This window comes from Bufo gargarizans, chromosome 3 (genome assembly GCF_014858855.1).
Source record: "Bufo gargarizans isolate SCDJY-AF-19 chromosome 3, ASM1485885v1, whole genome shotgun sequence".
Lineage (NCBI taxonomy): Eukaryota > Metazoa > Chordata > Amphibia > Anura > Bufonidae > Bufo > Bufo gargarizans.
The window spans coordinates 231,188,321-231,210,740 of NC_058082.1; the positions used below are offsets into that span (position 1 = coordinate 231,188,321).

The 22,420-nt window shown below is 41.5% G+C and overlaps 1 protein-coding gene across 1 annotated transcript in view; it reads left to right on the forward strand.

The window, feature by feature from the left end:
• The window catches only part of CLYBL (citramalyl-CoA lyase), a 374,710-nt gene that overhangs the window by 309,037 nt on the left and 43,253 nt on the right, over positions 1 to 22,420 (forward strand). The window contains 1 exon segment of the mRNA XM_044286389.1: positions 17,745 to 17,838. Within this exon segment, the coding sequence (XP_044142324.1) occupies positions 17,745 to 17,838 (94 nt within the window).

Genomic DNA, 22,420 nt, shown 5'->3' on the forward strand with positions numbered 1-22,420 from the left:
CAAGACATAAAATTCCATTACTAAGAAAGCCAACCAGTAGTTGGCATAAAGTTAGCCAAAAGTATCTGGTACTGCAACACATTGAGCCACTGTGATCAATCCAGTGCAGGTCAAGACCGCCTGCCTAGCTTACACTGTCCACAGGCTCAGTCAATTTTTTGGGGTATGGAGGTTATACATATTCCCTAAAAAGAATCACATGATTACCGTATTTTTCACCCCATAAGATGCCCCCTGCGTCATGTCTCCTGTCCCTTTCACTGCTCCCTTAAAAGACCGTTGCTAGGGCTCATCTGTCTCCCAACTTAATGTAAACAGAAGACGGAGGGGCGGTCCTTCACAATGCATGCCAGCAGGCTTCAGAGTGAGGAGGCGTGTCTTTAAGTAATCCAATCTGATTGGCTGGCAGGAAGCTGCTGGCTACAGCAAGTGTGTATGGGAAGTAAGGGAATGCAGTTTTGGCCTCAGAGAACTGGCAGTGGAGCAATCTTGAGAAGATCCTCATATTGTAGGATAAGACAGACGTAACTAAGGGGAAAACTCAAGGAAAACTGTGGTATGTGAAGAAACTAAAGATTTCTTTATGCATAATGCTGCTGCAGCAGTAACATATGCTAAAATTAATTTCTTTATGAAAACATGACAGTTATTGTTTAAGATCTAGATGCATTTAATAATTAGAGGAATATATAATTAAGTTAAACATATCTCTGTATTATTTAATCATTAGATGCACCATGTAGTGTCATTAAGATAATAGTGGCTCATGTAGGGAGTCACAGTAATACAATGCTATGATCCTCCCATCTTGGCAGCTTTCAGTGCACTTACTAGTCTCTATATAATGTAATACGAACTGATTGGAGACAGATCTGTTTGTAGATTACAAAAAAACAGCACAAGCACTAGAAAAGCAGGACATTGCAGTGTGTTCAAAAGCAACAGACAATGGGAGAGATTTATCAAACTGGTGTAAAGTAGAACTGGCTTAGTTGCCCATAGCAACCAATCAGATTCATCTTCCAAAGGAACTGTGAAAAATAAAAGGTGGAATCTGATTGGTTGCTATGGGCAACTAAGTCAGTTCTACTTTATACCACTTTGATAAATCTCCCCCAATATGTCATACTTTATCACTGGGAAACATTGTATTGGTACAAACTTTACTACTGATTTAACTATCTTCTTGGAATAATATAAAAGCATATGCACCTGTCAGACCTTAACCCCTTCACATCCAGGCCATTTCGCCCTTCCTGACAGCCATTTTTTGCAAATCTAATATGTGTCACTTTATGTGGTAATAACTTTTAAATGCTTTTACTTATCCAGGCCATTCTGAGATTGTTTTTTCGTCACATATTGTACTTCATGACAGTGGTAAAACTAAATACCAAATTTACCAGAAATTTGTAAAAATTAGCAAATTTCCAAATTTCTATTTCTCTACTTTTATAATAGATAGTAATACCTCAAAAAATAGTTATTACTTTACATTCCCCATATATAAATCTTTCAGAAAATTTCCAAAACCCACTTTTTAAGGACCAGTTCAGGCCTGAAGTAACTTTGTGAGGCTTACATAATAGAAACTACCCAAAAATGACCCCATTTTAGAACATTTTTAAATTCCACTTTTTGCCAAATCTTCAATTTTAATCAAAGTAACAAAGCAAGGGTTAACAGCCCAAAAAACTCATTTATTGCCCTGATTCTGTAGTTTGCAGAAACACTCCATATGTGGTTGTAAACTTCTGTACGGCCACGTAGGGGCTAATTTTTTTCGGTATGAGATGACGGTTTGATTGGTACTATTTTAGGGTGCATATGACTTTTTGATCGCTTGCTATTACACTTTTTGTGATGTAAGGTGACAAAAAATGGCTTTTTTAACACTGTTCACCTGCACAGCAGATTCCTATGGACGTGGCAATACCTAATATGTATACTTTTTTTATTTACTTAAGTTTTACACAATAACAGCATTTTTGAAACAAAAAATTATATTTTAGTGTCTCCATATTCTGAGAGCCATATTTTTTATTTTTTTGGGGTGATTGTCTTAGGTAGGGGCTAATTTTTTGCGGGATGAGGTGACTGTTAGATTGGTCCTATTTTGGGGGGCATACGCCTTTTTGATCGCTTGGTGTTGCACTTTTAGTGATGTAAGGTTACAAAAAAAGTGGGGGGTTTATAGCAGTTTTTATTTTATTTTTTGGACGGTGTTCACCTGAGGGTTTAGGTCATGTGATATTATTATAGAGACGGTCGTTTATGGACGTGGCAATACCTAATATGTATACTTTCTTTTATTTATTTAAGTTTTACATAATAATAATATTTTTTAAACCCCCCCAAAATATCATGTTTTAGTGTTTCCATAGTCTGAGAGCCATAGTTTTTTCAGTTTTTGGGCGATTATCTTAGGTAGAGTCTCATTTTTTGCGGGATGAGATGATGGTTTGATTGACACTATTTTGGGGTGCATATGACTTTTTGATCGCTTGCTGTTACACTTTTTGTGATGTAAGGTGACAAAAATTGCTTTTTTTTACACCGTTTTTATTTTTACGGTGTTCATCTCAGGGGTTAGGTCATGTGATATTTTTATAGAGCCGGTCGATACGGACGCGGCGATACCTAATATGTATACTAATATGTATACTTTTTTTATTTATGTAAGTTTTACACAATAATATAATTTTTGAAACAAAAAAATATAATGTTTTAGTGTTTCCATAGTCTGAGAGCCATAGTTTTTTGGGCAATTGTCTTAGGTAGGATATAATTTTTTGCAGGATGAGATGTGGGTTTGATTGGCACTATTTTGGGGTGCATATGACTTTTTGATCGCTTGCTATTACACTTTTTCTGATGTAAGGTGACAAAAAAAGGCTTTTTTGTTGTACTGTTTCTATTTTTTATTTTTTTACGGCGTTCACCTGAGGGGTTAAGTCATGTGATATTTTTATAGTGCTGATTACGGATGTGGCGATACCTAATATGTTTTTATATTTATTTCACTTTAACAAAATAATAGCATTTTTGAAACAAAAAATTATGTTTTAATGTCTCCATGTGCTGAGCGCTATATTTTTATTTATTTTTTAAGCGATTTTCTTATGTAGAGGCTCACTTTTTTGCAGAATAAGGTGACTGTTTTATTGGTACCTTTTTTGGGGACATACGCCCTTTTGATCACTTGTTGTTGCACTTTTTGTGATTTAAGGTGACAAAAATTGCTTTTTTTGACACCGTTATTCTTTTTTATTTTTTATGGTGTTTATCGGACAGGGTGGATCATGTGATATATTTATAGAGGCTGCCGTCACAGATGCGACAATACCAAATATGTCTAATATTTATATTTTTTCCTATTTTTAATATTTTTTTAATTTACTTAATTGGGGATTTTTTTTTACATGTGAAACCTTTTTTATTATTTATTTTTATACATTTTACTTTATTATTTATTAATTTTTGTTATTTTTTATTTTACACTGTGTCCCCCCCCCATAAGGTCATACAAGACCTCTGGGGGACATTTCACTTAATTTTTTTTTTCACTATTGATTTCTCCTGTAACTGGGGCTGACATAGTAGCCCTAGTTACAGGGGAAATACACCCCCATAGAGGCTATACAGCAGAATACAACGCTGTACAGCCTCAGTGCAGGGCTGATCGAGGTCTGTGAAAGACCGACAGCTCCTGCACTCTCCCGGCACCGACGGTCACATGACAACCATGTCGGGACAGGAAGTGCATAGCGCTTCCTAATCTGTATACACAGCGCTCGGTGTATGCAGCGTTCTAGAAGGCAGGGACACCTGCGAACTGTCCCTGCCTTCTCTCTAGGGTGGCCTGCTGTCATTGACAGCGAGCAACCCGCTCTGCAGTTGCACGATTGGCGTGCATCTGCGATCTCTAAATGGACGTTCCAGAACGTCCATTCAGAGTTAAACATCCACCCATAGGACGTTTATATCCTGGTGTGAAGTGGTTAAAGGGGTTTTGTCACTTCAGCAAATAGCATTTTTTAATGTAGAGAAAGTTAATACAAGGCACTTACTAATGTATTGTGATTATCCATATTGCCTCCTTTGCTGGCTGGATTCGTCACATTATACACTGCTTGTTTCCATGGTTATGACCACTGTGCAATCCATCAGCGTGTCTGTTCTTGCATACTATAAAAAAAAAAAGATAAATTAATTCAGCCAGCAAAGGAGGCAATGACTGACCTCAGTAGTGACGTGTCCTCCTCAGAAGGCATGTGACGCAGCATTCACATGCTGCTTGCGGACACATAGGCGTGAAGGCCAGTCATTAACAAGTGACCCTGTCAGTGCAGAAATTAACAAACGCGGACCAGAAGAACAGTTAAGCCATGGAGCTGGAATGGAGTGGTAAGTATGGATTTTGCCATAGGTACCATGGGGGAGTTTAGGGAAAGTCAAAAATCAAATATAGGGTCAGTTTTTACATAAAAAAATGCAAAAATCAATAAACAAAATGTTTATTATAGCAGTGACACTTCTCCTGGGCCCCTATGCGAAACTAAAACCTTTACATGCCTCTCCACAACCATAAAGTGCTGCTTTTAGTGCCACTGTCCTCCATTTTGATAGACTGTCTTTTCGCCACCTCACCCACGAGGAATAAAGAGCCGCGACAACCTCTTCATTCACTGTAGCCACCACGCTGCTTACATCGTTCTGCTAAATTCCACTACACTACTTATTTTTACACTCATTTTGTGGCAAAATAGTTTGTCTGCTGAAAGGAGCAAATTAATAAGCTCCAAGAATTTGTCTTCCAAAATGTAAAAAATTCCTGTGAGATTTTGCAGAACAAAAAACATATTAAGTAGTTTCTGGTCGATCATAATGATGACCAAGCAGTGTGAATGCGAGAAAAATGCTTAATCAATGATAAAAAATAGAACTGTGGTTTATCGTTGATCTTCATTGATCTTGCCACTATAAAAATCATTGTTATCCATGACATGATCTGTAAATGTAAATGCCACTTGTGCTACAATAGGCAATGCTGTATGGTGTATTACTCTCACCACGCAGCAATGACACTCATCACTCAGCCAAGAGGAAACTTCTCCCCACTGACTGTGACGATCGCTAAGATGAAAATAGTTCTTGGTGGATATAGCTTGATAGATTTTATCCCAAGCAGCCCGTGGGGATGATATCAGGGCTAGATGTGAGAAGGGTGAGAGATACTTCTAACTTCTTTTTATATAAAAAAAAGAGGAAACAGACTCAAAAAAATATAACGCAGGGCCTGTTCACATCTGCGTTGGGGGCTCCGTTCAGGGCCTCTGTCACAATTCTGTCAAAATCAGTGGTGAGAAAAGTCCTACATGCAGGACTTATTTTCTCTGATGAAAAAGTGAACTCTGGGATAGAAACCAAAAGGATTCTATTATAGGCAATGGGATCAGTTTGCCTCCGTTTGTCTCAGTTATGTGCCAAATCCAGCATTTCCATTATTTCCGTTTTTCTGCTCCTATAACAGATGTAATTAAGGCACCTTTTTATTTAGAAATGATCTTGCTTTATAATAGCTGCATACTTTTTTTTTTAAAGAGAATATGTCAGTATTTTTGACAGTTTTCCCTGCTTCCCCATTCCCCAAGCAGTTAGCACTGCTAAATAGGTTCTATGGAAAGAAGTGCAAACATATCCATGTTTGTCATCACTAATAATGCACATCTTTAAAAAAAAAATCAACGTTTATTCACTCCAGCCCTGTATACAAATGCCCTTATAGGTTTCACATCGTTTCTTACTCCGTTAAGTTACATAGTTACATAGTTAATATTGTTGAAATAAGACACGTCCATCAAGTTCAACCAAGGGATAGGTGGGGACGTGAATCCCAGAAGGAAGTGAGACTCAGATTTCTAACAGTTTTCATAAGCATTAATGTTTTTTACGTTTAAGAATTTGTCTAAACCCTTTTTGAAACTGTCCACTGTTCCTGCTGTGACCACATCCTGGGGAAGTCTATTCTACAGATTCACAGTTCGAAGATTTGACGCTTCTGAAGACTGAACTTTTTCTTCTCCAGTCGGAGGCAGTGCCCCCTTGTCTTTTTAGCACATTTTACATGGAACAGCTTTTTTGCCGTATTTTTTGTATGGCCCATTTATATACTTGTATAGGTTAATCATGTCCTCCCTTAGACGTCTCTTCTCAAGACTAAATAAATTCAATTATTTTAATGTTTCTTCATAACTAAGACCCTCCATGCCCCTGAAAATTTTAGTCGCTCTCCTCTGTACTTTTTCCAGCTGCAGTGCATCCTTTCTATGTACTGGTGCCCAGAACTGGACTGCATATTCCAGATGAGGCCGCACCAACGCTTTGTAAAGTGGTAATATTACATCCCTGCCCCGCGAGTCCATGCCTCGTTTAATGCATGACAATATCCTGGTGGCCTTAGAAGCAGCTGATTGACATTGTATGCTGTAATTTAATCTACCATCCACAAGGACACCCAAATCCTTTTCTATAAGTGACTCTCCCAGTGCTACATCACCTAGGACATATGAAGCACAGAGATTATTACCAAGATACATAACTTTACATTTGTCCACATTGAACCTCATTTGCCAAGTTGATGCCCAATCACTCAGAGTGTTCAAGTCAGCTTGTAGTTTGTGGACATCTTCCATAGACTGTACAGTACACAGCTTAGTGTCATCTGCAAAAATAGATATGGTGCTATTAATCCCGTCCTCAATATCATTAATAAATAAATAATAAAGGGCCCAGCACTGAACCTTGGGGTACACCATTTATAACCCGGGACCATTCTGAATAGGAATCATTGACCACAGCTCTCTGGACACGGTCCTTCAGCCAGTTTTCAATCCAATTACAAACTATACTTTCCAAGCCAATAGACCTTACTTTACTTATTAAGCGTCTATGAGGGACAGTATCAAAAGCCTTTGCAAATCCCAGAAACACTACATCCACAGCCGCCCCTCTGTCCAGGCTACTACTCACCTCCTCATAAAACAAGTCAGGTTAGTCTGATAACTTCTGTCCTTGGTAAACCCATGCTATAGTATGTGACTATATTATTTATAGTCACATACTCCTGTATATAGTCCCTTTAAAAGTCCTTCAAACGTTTTTCCCACAAGAGAAGTTAAACTAACTGGTCTATAATTACCTGTGGAGGCCCTTGATCCTTTTTTGAATATGCGCACCAGGTTTGCCTTGCGCCAATCACTTGGCACTGTACCAGTCCCTAGAGAATCCTTAAAAATTATAAACAGGGGCACAGCAACGACTGAACTGAGCTCTTTAAGCACTCTTGGGTGCAATCCATCTGGACCTGGAGCTTTGTTCACATTTAGCCTATTTAACTTCTCTTGGACAATATCTACAGTTAGCCAATTGAGTATATTACTGGATGTACTAACAGCCCCGGCGCCACAAATATCAGCTTCTTTCTCTTCTTTTGTATATACACAGCTAAAAAAACTATTTAGGAACTCTACCTTTTCCTTATCTTCAGTGACTACCCCCCCTTTACTATTATTTAGGGGACCTACCTGCTCAGACCTAGGTTTTTTAGCATTTATATAATTAAAAATCTTTTTGGGATTTGTTTTGCTTTCTTTTGCCAATTTTATCTTCTTTTTTGCAGATTTTATTAAGCCCTTTGTAATCTTCAAACGCTACAGCTGACCCCTCAAATTTGTATTTTTTAAATGCCCTCTTTTTGTCTTTTATTGCTCTTTTTACAGTAGCTGTAAGTCATGGAGGTTTAATTTTAGCCATTTATACTTGTTAAACCTAAAAGGATACTTTTTTTGTGTGCAATTACTCAATGTGGATTTGAAGCTCTCCCATTTATCCTCAGTATTATTATGTGACAGTAGCTGCTGCCAGTCTATGCCCTGAAATGCTGCACTCAACCCAGGGAAATTAGCCTTTTTGAAATTCAGTGTCTTTGCTCTGCCTGACAGAGTTTGATTTTTATAGTTTAGGGGGAATATAATTATATTGTGGTCACTATTACCTAGTGTTTCTCGAACAGTAACATTATCAACAAGCTTTGCATCATTAGAAATTACCAGATCCAACAGAGCATCGTCCCTAGTGGGAGCTTCTACAAACCCATAAAGTGGTCCTGCAGCAATTTTAGGAATTTTCTCCCCTTTGCGGTTGAGGCAGAGCCATGACCCCAGTCAATGTCTGGGAAGTTAAAATCTCCCATTATGACCACTGTACCAGCCTGTACCACCCGCTCTATTTGGTTATACAGTTGCGTTTCTATCTCTTCTGTGATGTTAGGGGGTCTATAGATTACACCAAGTATTATTTTTTCAGTGTTTATATCCCTTTAAACTTCCACCCATAAGGTTTCCACATCCTCATCATCCTCACCCACAATTGCCTCTTTCACACTTGTCTTCAGATCTCTCCTCACATATAGGCACACACCACCACCTTTTCTATTAAGCCGGTCTTTCCTAAATAGTGTAAAACCCTCAATATTTACAGCCCAGTCATGCGAAGAGTCCAACCACGTCTCAGCCACACCAACTACATCTATGTGTTCTTCTGGTATCATAGCCTCCAGCTCCACCATTTTGATAGCTAGACTTCTGGCATTTGTGAAAATACATTTTAAATTACTATTACCTGTAAAGTGATTAGCCAGGATTTTTTGGTTACTTTAGTTAATTTTTGTATGTAACAGGTTCTTGTTACCAGAAGTTCTATTTTTCATAAATGTATAGTTATGTACAGTCTTTTCCCTATTTTCCTCGCTAACCCCAGCCCCCACTAAATCCCCACTGTCCCCTTCTATAACCCACTCTCTATCTACACTATCTACCCCCTTATTAGTATGACACCCCCCCCCCCAGATCTTAGTTTAAAAGCTCCTCCAGCCGTCTAACCATTTTTTCCTCCAGGGCAGTTGCATCCTCCCTATTGAGGTGCGGCCCGTCCCTACTGTAGAGCCTGTAACCGACAGAGAAGTTGGCCCAGTTCTCTATGAACACAAACCCTTCTTTCCTGCACCTGTGTTTAACGGCGGCAACCCCTCCCAAATCCCCCCCTGTCTCATGCACCCTCCTGCTTCTGATGTCCTCCATGGAGATGTTGTCAAAATCAGTTGAGAGGAGTTTGGGAGAGGCTACCACTTTTAGTAGAGAACGCTTCACGTTAGGATGGCCCATCTGACACTTCTGGAGGCATTTGCATGCACTGCTGAAGTAAATAAATGTTGCTTTTCTAAGCTAGGAGTGATGTCAAACAAGGGCATGTTTGCACTTCTTTCTCTAGCATCTATTTAGCAGTATTAGCTCCTGGTTACCAAGGTATTAGAATGCAATTGAACAGTGGAAGTGTTAAGGCCTATTTTTTACATGCATTACTAGTATATCAGTGTTCTCTCAGGGTTTAATCACATAAATCAGTTGCTTGCTGATCAGTTTTTTTTTGTTGGTTTTTTGGCCCAACTGATCACCAGCAAGGGATGCCAAGATTGTTTAGTACTTCTGCACAGGATAAATGTATGATTGCTACTTGACTGGCTCCATAGCCCCATAGACTAGTAATTGAGTAGCAGCACACATGCTTGACTGCCACTCCATTGAAACTTTTCCTCCATAACTTTATGCTCGTTCATGTGACTCTGAAAGTAAATAATTTGTCCTCCTCCTGCTGTCCTGGGCATAGCGGCCCATGTCCCCTACTGGTGCAGGCCCTGTAGTAGCTGCTACAGCAGTTACAATCATAGTTACGCCCCTGCATCATCACTTCCGAACTCCTTGTTCTTCCTTACACTAAAGATAGTTCTTTATGACATTGGCTGTATGTTTGGGGTTGTTGTCCTATTGCAGAATAAATCTGGAGCCCATCAGAAGCCTCACTGCTGATATTGCATGATGGATTATCAGCCTGTATGTCTCAGCATTGACTTTGGACACCCACCCCCGCCGATCACCTGTTTGAATGGGTAGCAGCACTCATGTGAGCACTGTTTCCGCTTCAAATTTACCTGAGTGTTGTCTCACTTGTACATGCAGCGCAATGTGATTACAACTGATCGTCTCATTCAAGTGAATGGGATAAGCAGATGTAATTACGCTCTGCCACCGCTACATAGAAGACAGTGCATAGGTAATTTTGAAGAGGAACTAGCACTCAGAGAAGTGTTGCTACCCCTTCCAACAGCTGATCGGCAGGAATGCTGGGAGTCAGACCCCGCCAATCTGATATTATTTATTATTATTTGCACTGCACAACCCCTTTAATCCCAAATAAATCCCCAAATCCATTTGCTGAAATGATACCGAAAATTGCAAGGAACCTCCACCCTGTTTCACTGTTGCCTGCAGACACTCATTATTGTACCGCTCTCCATCCCTTCGGCTAACAAATTGCCTTCTGTTACAACCAAATATTTCAAATTTTGACCAGTCCATAGCAGGTGCTGCCATTTTTCTGCACCCCCTATTTTTCATGCATAGTGAATTCACTTGGCTTTGTTTCCATGTCAAAGGTGTGGCTTTTTGGCTGCATTTCTAACATGGCCGGACTACTTTGAACAGTAAATGGCTGTACCTGGTCCCACTGATTTCTGCTAGTTCTGAGATGATGGCATTGCTGGACATCTTCTGATATCGAGGGGAAGTAAGCATGATGTATTTTTAAAGGGGTTGGCCACCGAAAGTATCAAAAATCCAAAGTGCCCCAGACAATAGCCAAAACCATGAAGTATTTATATCATATGAAATGTACTGGCTATATATCATTTTTCGAACCTGTTCACCATGACACACTTCCCCTGTTCACCATGACACACTTCCCCTGTTCACCATGACACACTTTCCTGGAGGAGCTCCTCAGACCGGATGTGTGGGAGGAGCAGCTGTAAAGTGAAAGTAAAAACCCCACTACATCAGGTATCTTCAGAGGAGCAGTCACATGACATCCCCGCCCACCTGTGTTCCCATGGAGACAAGAGCCCCTCAGACATTATCAATAACTCAGTTATCAGTGGGCAGCACGATGGCACAGTGGTTAGCATTGGTGCCTAGCAGTGCTGGGGTCCTAGGTTTGTATGTTCTCCCTTTGTTTGTGTGGGTTTCCTCCGTGTACTTCGGTTTCCTCCCACACTCCAAAGACATACTGATTGGGGACAGTTGGATGCTAATGTCTGTAAAGCGCTGCAGAATATAGTAAAAATAAATATAAACGGGGTCTCACATCTCTTTATACAGTGGGTTACACATCACTGTACACACATCAGTATATACAGTATACAGGGGTCACACATTACTAGTGTACACAGGTACCTTATAAACAGTATATAGTTGTATATATTCTACCTGTACACTGTATATAGTGACACCCCCTTCCCTGTACACTGTGTATAATGATAATAATGAGATCCTCCGGTGCAGGGGAGGGGGGTCACACATCTCTATATACAGTGTACAATGGTGGTGGTGGGGGTAACATATCACTGCATACAGTATACAGAGGGTCACACATCTCTATTTACAGTATACAGTGGTGGGGGTCACATATCACTGCATACAGTATACAGAGGGTGGTCACACATCTCTATAGTATACAGTGGTGGTGGTGGGGGTCACATATCACTGCATACAGTATACAGAGGGTCACACATCTCTATATACAGTATACAGTGGTGGGCATCACATATCTCCTATATACAGTATACAGTGGTGGTGGTCACATATCGCTGCATGGGGGGGGGGGGTCAAATATTACTATATACAGTGTGCAGGAAGGAGAGGGCACACATTTACAGATGAGACCAGTGACTGCTGCTATCACTGACCTCAGCCATATTGACAGCTCAGAAGGGGTTTTAAACTGTTGGTCTGGCTGTAATAAACATGCCTGTGATAAGACCACAGAGCAGAGGGGCCATAAATAGGACAGACATTGGGATTGCTCACAGTTTGTGTAACACAGCACCTTCTTGGCTCTACTACATCCTCACTTACAGCAGTAGCCTCTCGGTACAGGAGACAGAGTGGATGTATGAGACAGGCAGCTGTGAGAGCAGGACAGGAGGGGGCGTGGTGAGAGCAGGACAGGAGCGGGCATGGTGAAAGCAGGACAGGAGTGGGGGGCGTGGTGAGAGCAGGACAGGAGGCGGGGCGTGGTGAGAGCAGGAAAGGAGGGGGACGTGGTGAGAGCAGGACAGGAGGGGGCGTGGTGAGAGCAGGACAGGAGCGGGCGTGGTGAAAGCAGGACAGGAGGGGGGGCGTGGTGAGGGGGGGGGCGTGGTGAGAGCAGGACAGGAGGGGGGGCGTGGTGAGAGCAGGACAGGAGGGGGGGGCGTGGTGAGAGCAGGACAGGAGGGGGGCGTGGTGAGAGCAGGACAGGAGGGGGGGGCGTGGTGAGAGCAGGACAGGAGAGGGGCGTGGTGAGAGCAGGACAGGAGGGGGCAAGGTGAGAGCAGGACAGGAGGGGGCGTGGTGAGAGCAGGAGAGGAGGGGGCGTGGTGAGAGCAGGACAGGAGAGGGGCGTCATGAGAGCAGGAGAGGAGGGGGGCGTGGTGAGAGCAGGAGAGGAGGGGGGCGTGGTGAGAGCAGGACAGGAGAGGGACGTGATGAGAGCAGGACAGGAGAGGGGCGTGATGAGAGCAGGACAGGAGAGGGGCGGGATGAGAGCAGGACAGGAGGGGGGCGTGGTTAGAGCAGGACAGGAGGGGGGCGTGGTTAGAGCAGGACAGGAGAGGGGCGTGATGAGAGCAGGACAGGAGAGGGGCGTGATGAGAGCAGGACAGGAGGGGGGCGTGGTTAGAGCAGGCCAGGAGGGGGGCGTGGTTAGAGCAGGACAGGAGAGGGGCGTGGTGAGAGCAGGACAGGAGAGGGGCGTGATGAGAGCAGGACAGGAGGGGGGCGTGGTTAGAGCAGGACAGGAGTGGGGCGTGGTGAGAGCAGGACAGGAGGGGGGCGTGGTGAGAGCAGGACAGGAGGGGGGCGTGGTGAGAGCAGGACAGGAGGGGGGCGTGGTGAGAGCAGGACAGGAGGGGGCGTGGTGAGAGCAGGACAGGAGGGTGCGTAGTGAGAGCAGGACAGGAGGGGGTGTGGTTGCAGAACTGCTTTAGAAGATCTATTAGTAAGTGTAATATCTCCCTACTTTCTTTACAGTTGCAATAAGTGCTAACAAAATGGCCAACCCCTTTAACCTTCTGGACTAAGTTTTCTGCAAAGCTGACAGCTCAAGGGGGCGTGTCCATGCTCTCCCTATCACAGCTAAGGAGGTAGTTGAAGGATGAAACTGAGCATGTGCGGCCATCTCAGTGAGCAGAACAAAGAAATAAAAAATAAAAAAAACAGCAGGTCGCGCTATACAGATATAGTTGATTGAATAACTCAGTGGTTATGCTAAATTTTTAATTACATGCAATTGCAAAATTATTTAGATCCAGGTGCTGGTTTGAAAAATGTGCAATATTTTTTGTGGGACAACTCCTTTTAATTGTGTCCTTGATGCTGACAAATACAGGCAGACACTTATCCATCATGTCAGAGAAGTGATTATGTAGCCCCACAGAGCTTGGATCGCAATATCAGTCTGGGATTATATGACGAGACAGGATGATTTGAGCAAGCCTACATCCACAAAAGATCTGTGGTTAGTTTTCCAAGATATTTAGATAGGAACAACCTCCCTGCCAAGTTCCTTAAAAAATAAAAATTTAATCACCCCCCCCCCCCCCCAGCTTCCCAGTTTTACATATAAGAAGAAACACAACCTGTATCACTGCATCCGAAAAAGCGCGGTGGATGTGCCGGTGCCGTCCCTGATTGGCGCGTGCTCCTGCACAAGGGGTGCACAGCCTATTACTTTGGCAAAGAGACACCGACGGTGCTGTCTGTAGTGAAGTGCACTCTCTGGCCCGGACCAGACCTGACATAAATATTGATGACCTATTCTCAGGATAGGTCATAAGTATCTGATTGGAGGAAGTCTGACTCCTGACATCTTCATGATTAGCAGTTTGAAAAGCCTGTAACATTTGGGTATGCACCACAGCCTCTTTCTAGACCTGCGACTGCATATCCATCTGTCACATGGCCTTTGTGCAGCTCAGTTCCATTAGTAAAAAGTAAAAGTTATTGCGCTGCAGTATCAAGCACAGCCACTATAGAGTGTACAATGAAAAGGTCACAGTGCTTGTCCAGTCGCTGTGGCCAGTTCAAACAGCTGATTGTCAGGGGTCCCAGGAGTTGGATCTCCAATGATCAAATATTGAGGACCTACTGATGATAGGTCATCAATATTTAGTTCCCGGAAAACCCTTTTAAAGAATATATGTTATCTAAATCATTTGAACATCAGGCAAATTGTCTTTCCAATATAATAAAAATTGCAAGGACCAGAGATAACATTAAAATATAAAATTAAAAAACAACAAGTGATGAGTTGTGATACTGTATGCCGAATGCCCCTAGTCCAGTGGTGGCCATCTCGTGGCTCTCGAGCTGGGAAGCAGATGCACAGCCTAGTATTAGTTAGAGAACATGGCACGCGCCGCTCGTGCCATGTTCTCTTCAATAGCACAGTGGAGAAGGAGGGAGTCCCTCCCTCCCTCTCAACTGTGACGCGGCTGCCACCAATGGGGGGATAGGAGGGAGGAGAAGGGGAGGGGCTGTGGCCACTGCGCCACCAATGAATGTCATTAACATATTAATTCAAGTATAGGAGGCGGCGGTATCACATACCCGGCCCGACTGTGTGAAGACCTATTCACCCTAATAGAGCCCCTAAGGGGGCTAATAGTAAATATAAAGTAAAAAAAAAAAAAAGTTTAAATCTCTCCCTTACCCAATTTTACATATAAAATTTACAAACAATAAAAAATAAACATATCGCCATGCCCAAAAAAGTGTGAACTATTAAAATATCATAAATATTTCCTATGTGGTGAACGCTGTAACAGAAAATAAATCACAACAGCGTGAGTCGCCATTTTTAGTCACCTTGTCCCCCCCAAAAAAAAATAGGATAGGACTGCTCTATTATGAGCCGGACGTTCTATAAAATATGGAATGTACACAGCTTTTTGGGTGTTTTTTTTATTTATTTTTTTCGCGTGGTATCGAGTGTCACAATACTTTTTTATTGTATCAAAATAGTTGATGGAGACGCGCACAATTGAGACTGTGTCAGACCTGCAGAGTAGCAGGTGCCTGATTAGGAGCCCAGTGCCCAAATAGGAGAGGTAGGCGATTTCTTTAAATTATAGTTCTGAGCATGGGGGGATCTTATCTGAGCACTAGGGGTCTGATCTGAGTATTGGGGATCTGATCTGAGCATGGGAGTCTGGTCTGAGCATGGTGGGGTCTAATCTGAGTATGGGGGTCAGATTTGAGCATGGGGGTTTGATATGAGCACAGGGGGGTCTGATCTGAGCACGGGGGGGGGGGTCTGATCTGAGCACGGGGGTCTGACACTGGGAGTCCGATTTGTGTTGTCTGATTTGGAGTTATGATGAGGATTGGGGATCTTATCTTATGTCAGATGAGCATTGGCGGTCTGATGAAAAATATTTTTTTTCTTTTCTTCGCTGCTAATGAAAAATAAGAAAAAAAACTCAGATCAGATGACAAATATTTTTTTTTCTTATTTTTCTCAGATAAAACCTAGGTGCATTTTATAGGGCGAAAAATATGGTGACTTGTGTGTAAATGTATAGCTTGTGGCTCCTGGTAGTCTTACATTTTTTTTCTGGCTCTATGTGTCTGTAAGGTTGTCAACCCCTGCCCTAGTCATACGTGTCTTCCAGTGCTCATATCCACAAGAGGAACAATAGCCAAACTTTGGTTACCAGGGGTAGAATCAGTTCATTAGAGGGGAGTATCGGTATATAATACAGCATCACTTGCATAGGCAGAGCTCCTGTGTCTGCTCCATCACTGCTCCATAATAGTACAGTGGCTTGTGGGGCTACTATTATGGCATAAGAGATTAAGGAGTTAAATGAATCTGAATCTCAGGTTTTGTATGGGATTATGGGAGATAATGGGTCACATTTATTAAGACTGGCTTTTAGACGCTGGTCTTAATAACCCCTATATACCTGGCGGTGAATTCGCCTCTACTTAACTTCGGCAGATCCTCCACCACTTCTAGATGTAAGACAGCTTCCAAGCTGTCTTACATTTAGACCTTTTTCTACGCCTGAAACAGGCATAGAAAATGGTAAATGAGACATCCCCTTCCCCTCCTTCGCCATGCCCCCTTTTTTTAGACTTGGCGTTAGCGGGGAGAAGTCGCAGATTGCAGCGCAGAGGATCTTTGCACCTCAATCTGCACAAGAAATACACCTAATTTAGGCGTATTTCTGTTTAATAAATGACCCCCAATATTCCAAAGGGTTTATATCTAATATCTCTATGTCTAATATGTATGGGGAGCTCCTGACTCTACCCTGCGAGATGATGTCAGGGAAAGAAGGATCGAGTGAAGTGAATAATTTTCCCAGATTCTTTTGTTCTCCCAGGAGATAAGCTGCTACTAGAAGTGTCTTGCAGCGTCTTTCTCTTCTCTCCCAGTTCAATAATCACGCACATTCGAGCGAATGTGTATATGTACGGGACAGTCAGGAGAATATCGGGAGAGATAGCTGACGACCAAATGATCATTTGAATGTGCATGGCCGCCTTTAGGGTCAGTTCACACGGCTGATTTTCAAAATACACATAAAACATCAGGGCTGAATGCAAGCAGATTTGTACGCCTCAAAATAACGTGTGGTTTTTGACTTTATTAAACTGTATAGTACCTTTCTCACAAGCGTTTTTTTGGTGCAAAAAAAAATAAAAAACGAGCATATGTGCGCATCTCAATGGGCAAATCAATGCTGATTCTGCCCCAAGATAGGGACACGCTGCTTCTTTTTTGCATGCTTCTTCTTTTTACATGTTTAAAAAAGAAGCAAGTGCTGCTTCCCATTGAAATGAATGGGAGGCTGTTTTGAGGCATTTTTGGAGCAGTTTTGGAGATGATTTTGAGGCAGAAATACAGCAAAATCAGCACCAAATAATTCTGTGTGAACTGACCCTTACAGATACAGTGTAAAGATCGATGTAAATGGGAAAAGGCTGGCTTGTTACATCTATTCTGGCACCCAAATCATTCAGATATTGGATTGATATTAAAGAATTTTTGAGCCTGCTGTTTAAAATCTTTATAAGGGTACATTTCTTTTTATCTAGGGAAATGTGCAAAAGTTATAGGCTGGTAAATATCATAAAATATTGTCATTTATAATTCTGTTTGAGGCCAGATTACTAGTTTCAAATGGAAACCTACAGAACCTACCTATGGAAAAAAAAAATGAAAGCAGTTGAAGGCCACAGAAAATCGGACAGAAATGTTTTAAGATTTAACGAAGGGTATTACCGTATATAATCTGATTTGTGTGAGGCATCTCAGGATATTTTTTTCTCTCTTGCCACTTCCCATGGGGTGGTTGGGTTATAGTTCTCCTTGACTGGATTTTTGTACAGATGCAAGTTTTTGTAGTTTGTCTTAAAGGAAACTGAGTGACTGGTTTAGAAGTAGAACTATGAAGAATAGTTTGGCTGCTAAAGCATAATCACCCTCTTACTTGAGTTTTGACAAATGTCAGCTTGTAATTACGTAAAGCATAAGTGATGTGTTACAAATTGTACAAAAATTAAATATTGTTTCACCCACAGGGCGTTTGTGAAGAAGCTTTACAAAGAGGACCCAAGGTCGGTCTTCACTTGGATGGAGTTGTCTTTGGTGCAGAAGATTTTAGAGCAAGCATAGGTTTGAATTGTTATACAATATTGTAAAATAGATTCTAGAAATTGATTTTTGAAAATAATCTTAAAAATTCTGCATAAGTTTTTACATTTTGCTTTGTTGTTATTGCGGCTAAGCAGAATTTTACATTCTGTTCCTTTGCTATATGCTGCAGCAATGTTTGTTGAATTGGTTGCTGCATAAAAGTCCATCATAAAGTAATCAGAAATGTACTGCATAGAGGGTTTCTACTGTAGGAAGTATATAATTATTATAAGCTCAAATGAGCCTGAGGAAAGGCAGTCGATGTTTTCAACCCATAAAACTGTTCAGGTCTTAAAGAAATGACTGCAATTCTTATATATTGTCATGGCGATATTCTTCTGTATTATCACGTCTGATATGGCAGGTAACAGACCTGTGGCACCGAGGGGAGGGAAGGGGAGTACCCTTTCACTAGGGAGAGGGAGGAGTGGTGACCCCCAACTCACCTAGCACTGGCACCTAGACGGGCTGCTAACCCATATGCCGATCACATGAGTAGGGCAGTGGGAGCACTAGTGCTAACCACTGACACCTAGGGTAACAACAGTGAAAGAGCAAACAACACAAACACCACAAACAATCCCAGAAGGGAGAAAACAAACAGGAGAGAACCTGAGATCTGACAGCACCAGTTTCAACAGCTCCACAGCAACTCCACCTGAGGTCAGAATAGAAGATCTATATCTGGCAACAAGGTAGGCAGAAAAGGAGAATATATAGTAGCTGGGCGTGGCTGACAGAGAACAGCTGAAAGGAAAAGCTACAGGTTCCTAAATGGGACAAAAGGATCGCAAACCTAAGCAGGAAAACCTTTAGGTCATGGAGCGATCCCTTGAAACCAAGCGAGTAGCCACCTGCTGCGACCTTCTGACCCCAGGCACAACAGGGTCAACGATAGGTCATGACCCTCGTGATATGTATTCTATCTAGTCTTGAGAGAATCGAGCTTCGGATCATAGATCCGAAGTTGATTTGTTCAAAAACTTCAATCTTAATGCTGTCTCCATACAGCATTAAAACAAATCCACTCTGCGTCCCCAAAAATTTTATTGCCCAAAGTCACGCAAGACTTCGGTGAATTAATTCAGTATTCCTATCTGTGTCTTTAAAAACTTTTTAAATTAGAAATCCGATGTTGGGTTTGATTCCTATTTTAAAATGTTTTTAAAGCTGCAGATAGGAATATCAAATTAATTCACTGAAGTCTTGTGAGACTTCGGGTGATAGGAATTTTGTCTACACGCAGCCTACGTACATTACAATAATAAAAATTGAAGTTTTTGAACAAATTGACTTTGGACCTATGATCCGAAGCTCAATTCACTTAAGACTAATTATATCCCTAAGTGAACATGTCATAAGAAAATGACCTATTGTTTAAATCAATTTGGTGATTTTAAAGGGATTTTCCTGCAATTTACTATCGACAGGATAGGTTATCAGTATTTGAATGTTGGGGCTCCAATATCCTCCACCCCGTCAATCAGCTTTTTGAAGAGGAGGCGGCTTTTCAATGCAAACACTGCTTCCTATTCATTACACTGCCTGTCATATCGAAACTTACGGCGGTGCAGTGTAGTGACAAGTACTTGCTCTATTCGCATGGAGTGAGTACTCCTCTTTAGCTCCTCTTCAAACAGCTGATCGGTTGGGCTGCCGGGTGTTGGATCCCCACCAATCAGATATTGATGACCTATCCTGACGATAGGTCATCAATATAAATGGCAGATCAACCCCTTTAATTTTTTTATTTCACCATCTGTACTATAAATAAAGTCCTAATATCATGTAGTTTTCAAACTGGCCACTATGCCTAATAATATACAAACACTTACTGTTACGTGAAGATCACTTTCAACAGTCATCTCATTATCATTACAGGTAGGATTAAAATTAAACTTCTGGAATCCGCAATATACTGTTGGTGATGGTCACTACCCCTTCCATCTCTGAATAGATCACAGAACATGCCTAGAAAACTTTCCCATAGATACTAAACTGCTGTAAATTATAGCTCTACATATGGCTAACAATGGCCCAGGGGAGATGGCTGATCTACAATGAGAAAGTAAAAATAAATTTACAAAAAAATATCAATGGGTTCAAGGGTTTGTGCAAGCATTTAAAATGACTATATATAGACATAAATATGTTTATATAAAGCAATTCACTAATAATAATGTGATTTCAGATTGGGCTGCAAATCCCCTTTCTGACTCCCGCTTACGTGACATCACATGACAGCAACTATCTTATTTCAACGAGGGTCAGCCGGCACTCCGTTTGTAGGCGTGGTGCACGTGTCCAGGGCCGAAGTCCAAGTACAAGTGAACAGAAGAAAAGACCGGCACTCACTTTATCTTCAAAAATTTCTTTCTTTTTATTCGCCACGCATTGAAATATTCGGTGACGCGCGTTTCGGCTCTATAGCGAGCCTTTCTCAAACCAATGGCATATAACAAAGTCATACAATACAGGTGATTTAAATAGACCGCCACAGCGGAAATGACATCAGGTAGTCATGGTGATTTAGACCAACAAAATAGAAAAAAAAGGAGAAAAAAGAAAAAGAAGAAGCAAAGAGGGAGGGAGCAAAAGAAAAAGGAAAACACAAGGTAACAATTTAGCTAATCAGATACACGTGAGAAACAGCCCAATCGCAACAGCATCAATGAAAATGTAGCAATCCTGAATTCTTATGAAGTTCTCTAGATATTCGTACTAGCTTGCAATTCAGATGATGCGGTTGGGGGGTTCCTCACGTTCTCTGTAAAATACAAAAAAAATAATTAAGTTTAACATACATGAAAAACAGACATCTACAGAAAGCTATGGAGATCGTACTCCCGGTTTAACCCCATGGGTTCCAGTGTCTGGAGTGTATGAATCCAATAAGATTCACGCTTCTTTAGCATTTTTAAACGATTACCACCTCTGCGAGGTTGTTGTACCTGCTCAATGATTTGAAAGCGCAGTTGCGCAATATTGTGTTTACAGCGATCAAAGTGGTGAGGGACGGGTAGGAGTAAATTATTTTTTCTAATAGTGGACTTATGCTTAGAAAAGCGGTCCTTCATGCGCATGGATGTTTCACCTATATATAACAGTCCACAAGGACACTTAAGTAGATATATGATGAAGCTGCTATTGCATGTGAAAAAACCTCGAACTGGAAAGCGCTTACCTGTATGGGGATGCGTAAAATATTCCCCTTTAATAACACTTGAACAGTGTATACACCCTAGACAAGGGAATGTACCCTTTCTAGGAGTTGACAAAGTCTTCTGGCGCTTCTCAGTTTGAGTACTACCCACATCCGCCCTCACCACCATATCGCGAATATTTTTGTTGCGTTTATAACACAATAATGGAGGATTTTTGAATTCCTCAATCGAGGGGTAAGCCCTAGTCAAGATATTCCAATGCTTAGAAAAAATAAATCGACACCTGTTGACCCATGGGTGAAACTTAGTGACAAACGGTATACGTGACCCCCTGGACTCCTGTTTAGGAGCCAAGGAGGTAACCCTACTCCTCTCACTATCCAGCAGTGCTGTGGGATATCCTCTATTCTCGAATCTCATAGACATTTCATCAAGGCGTTTTTCTCTTACTTCAGTATTAGAAACAATCCTACGTACCCTTTGAAATTGAGAATGAGGTAATGCTTTTTTTACAGTGGACGGATGATAGCTTGAGAAATGGAGAAGAGAATTTTTGTCGGTATTCTTGATATACAAATCAGTCACAATTGACCCACCTGTACCCTTAATAACCAGGGTATCCAAAAAATTAATCTCATAATCACTATAATGTAAAGTGAACTGCAACTCGGGCCAAATTGAATTCAAGAATTCTGAAAAGGCACGAAGGGATCGAATGCCGCCCCGCCATACACAAAACACGTCATCGACGAATCTTCGCCAAAAAATACAATGAATTTTAAACAGATCATTGGTGTAAATATATTTGTCTTCAAACCATGACATGTATGAATTTGCATATGGCGGTGCGGCATTCGAGCCCATCGCGGTCCCACAGCACTGCTGGTAGTAGGTGTCCTGAAATAAAAAATAATTTTCAGTTAAAATGATTTCAAGAAGTTTCAAAAAAAATTCTTTGGCACCTTCACTGTAAGAGGAGAGGGATAGAAGCCACTCTACAGCCCGTATACCCTTCCAGTGAACAATAGAAGTGTACAGAGAACAAACATCGAAGGTTACTAACAAATCATCATCCTGCAACACCAGGGTCCCAACCTCACGTAAAAATTGATTCGTATCAAGCAGGAAAGACGGCATATTTTTAGTTAGGGGTGTCATAACCTTTTCAAGCAAAATAGCTGGCGGAGACAGGATAGAGTCAGTTAGGGCCACAATGGGCCGACCCGGTGGCTGAGATAAAGATTTGTGCACTTTGGGCAGTGTATAAAACACTGGTGTTACAGGATGATGATTAATCAGATATTCCCCCAATTTGGGGTCAATAATCTTCTGTGAAGTAAATATATCAACCAGAGTACACAATTTCTTTTTAATAATGTATACCGGATCGCCGTCCA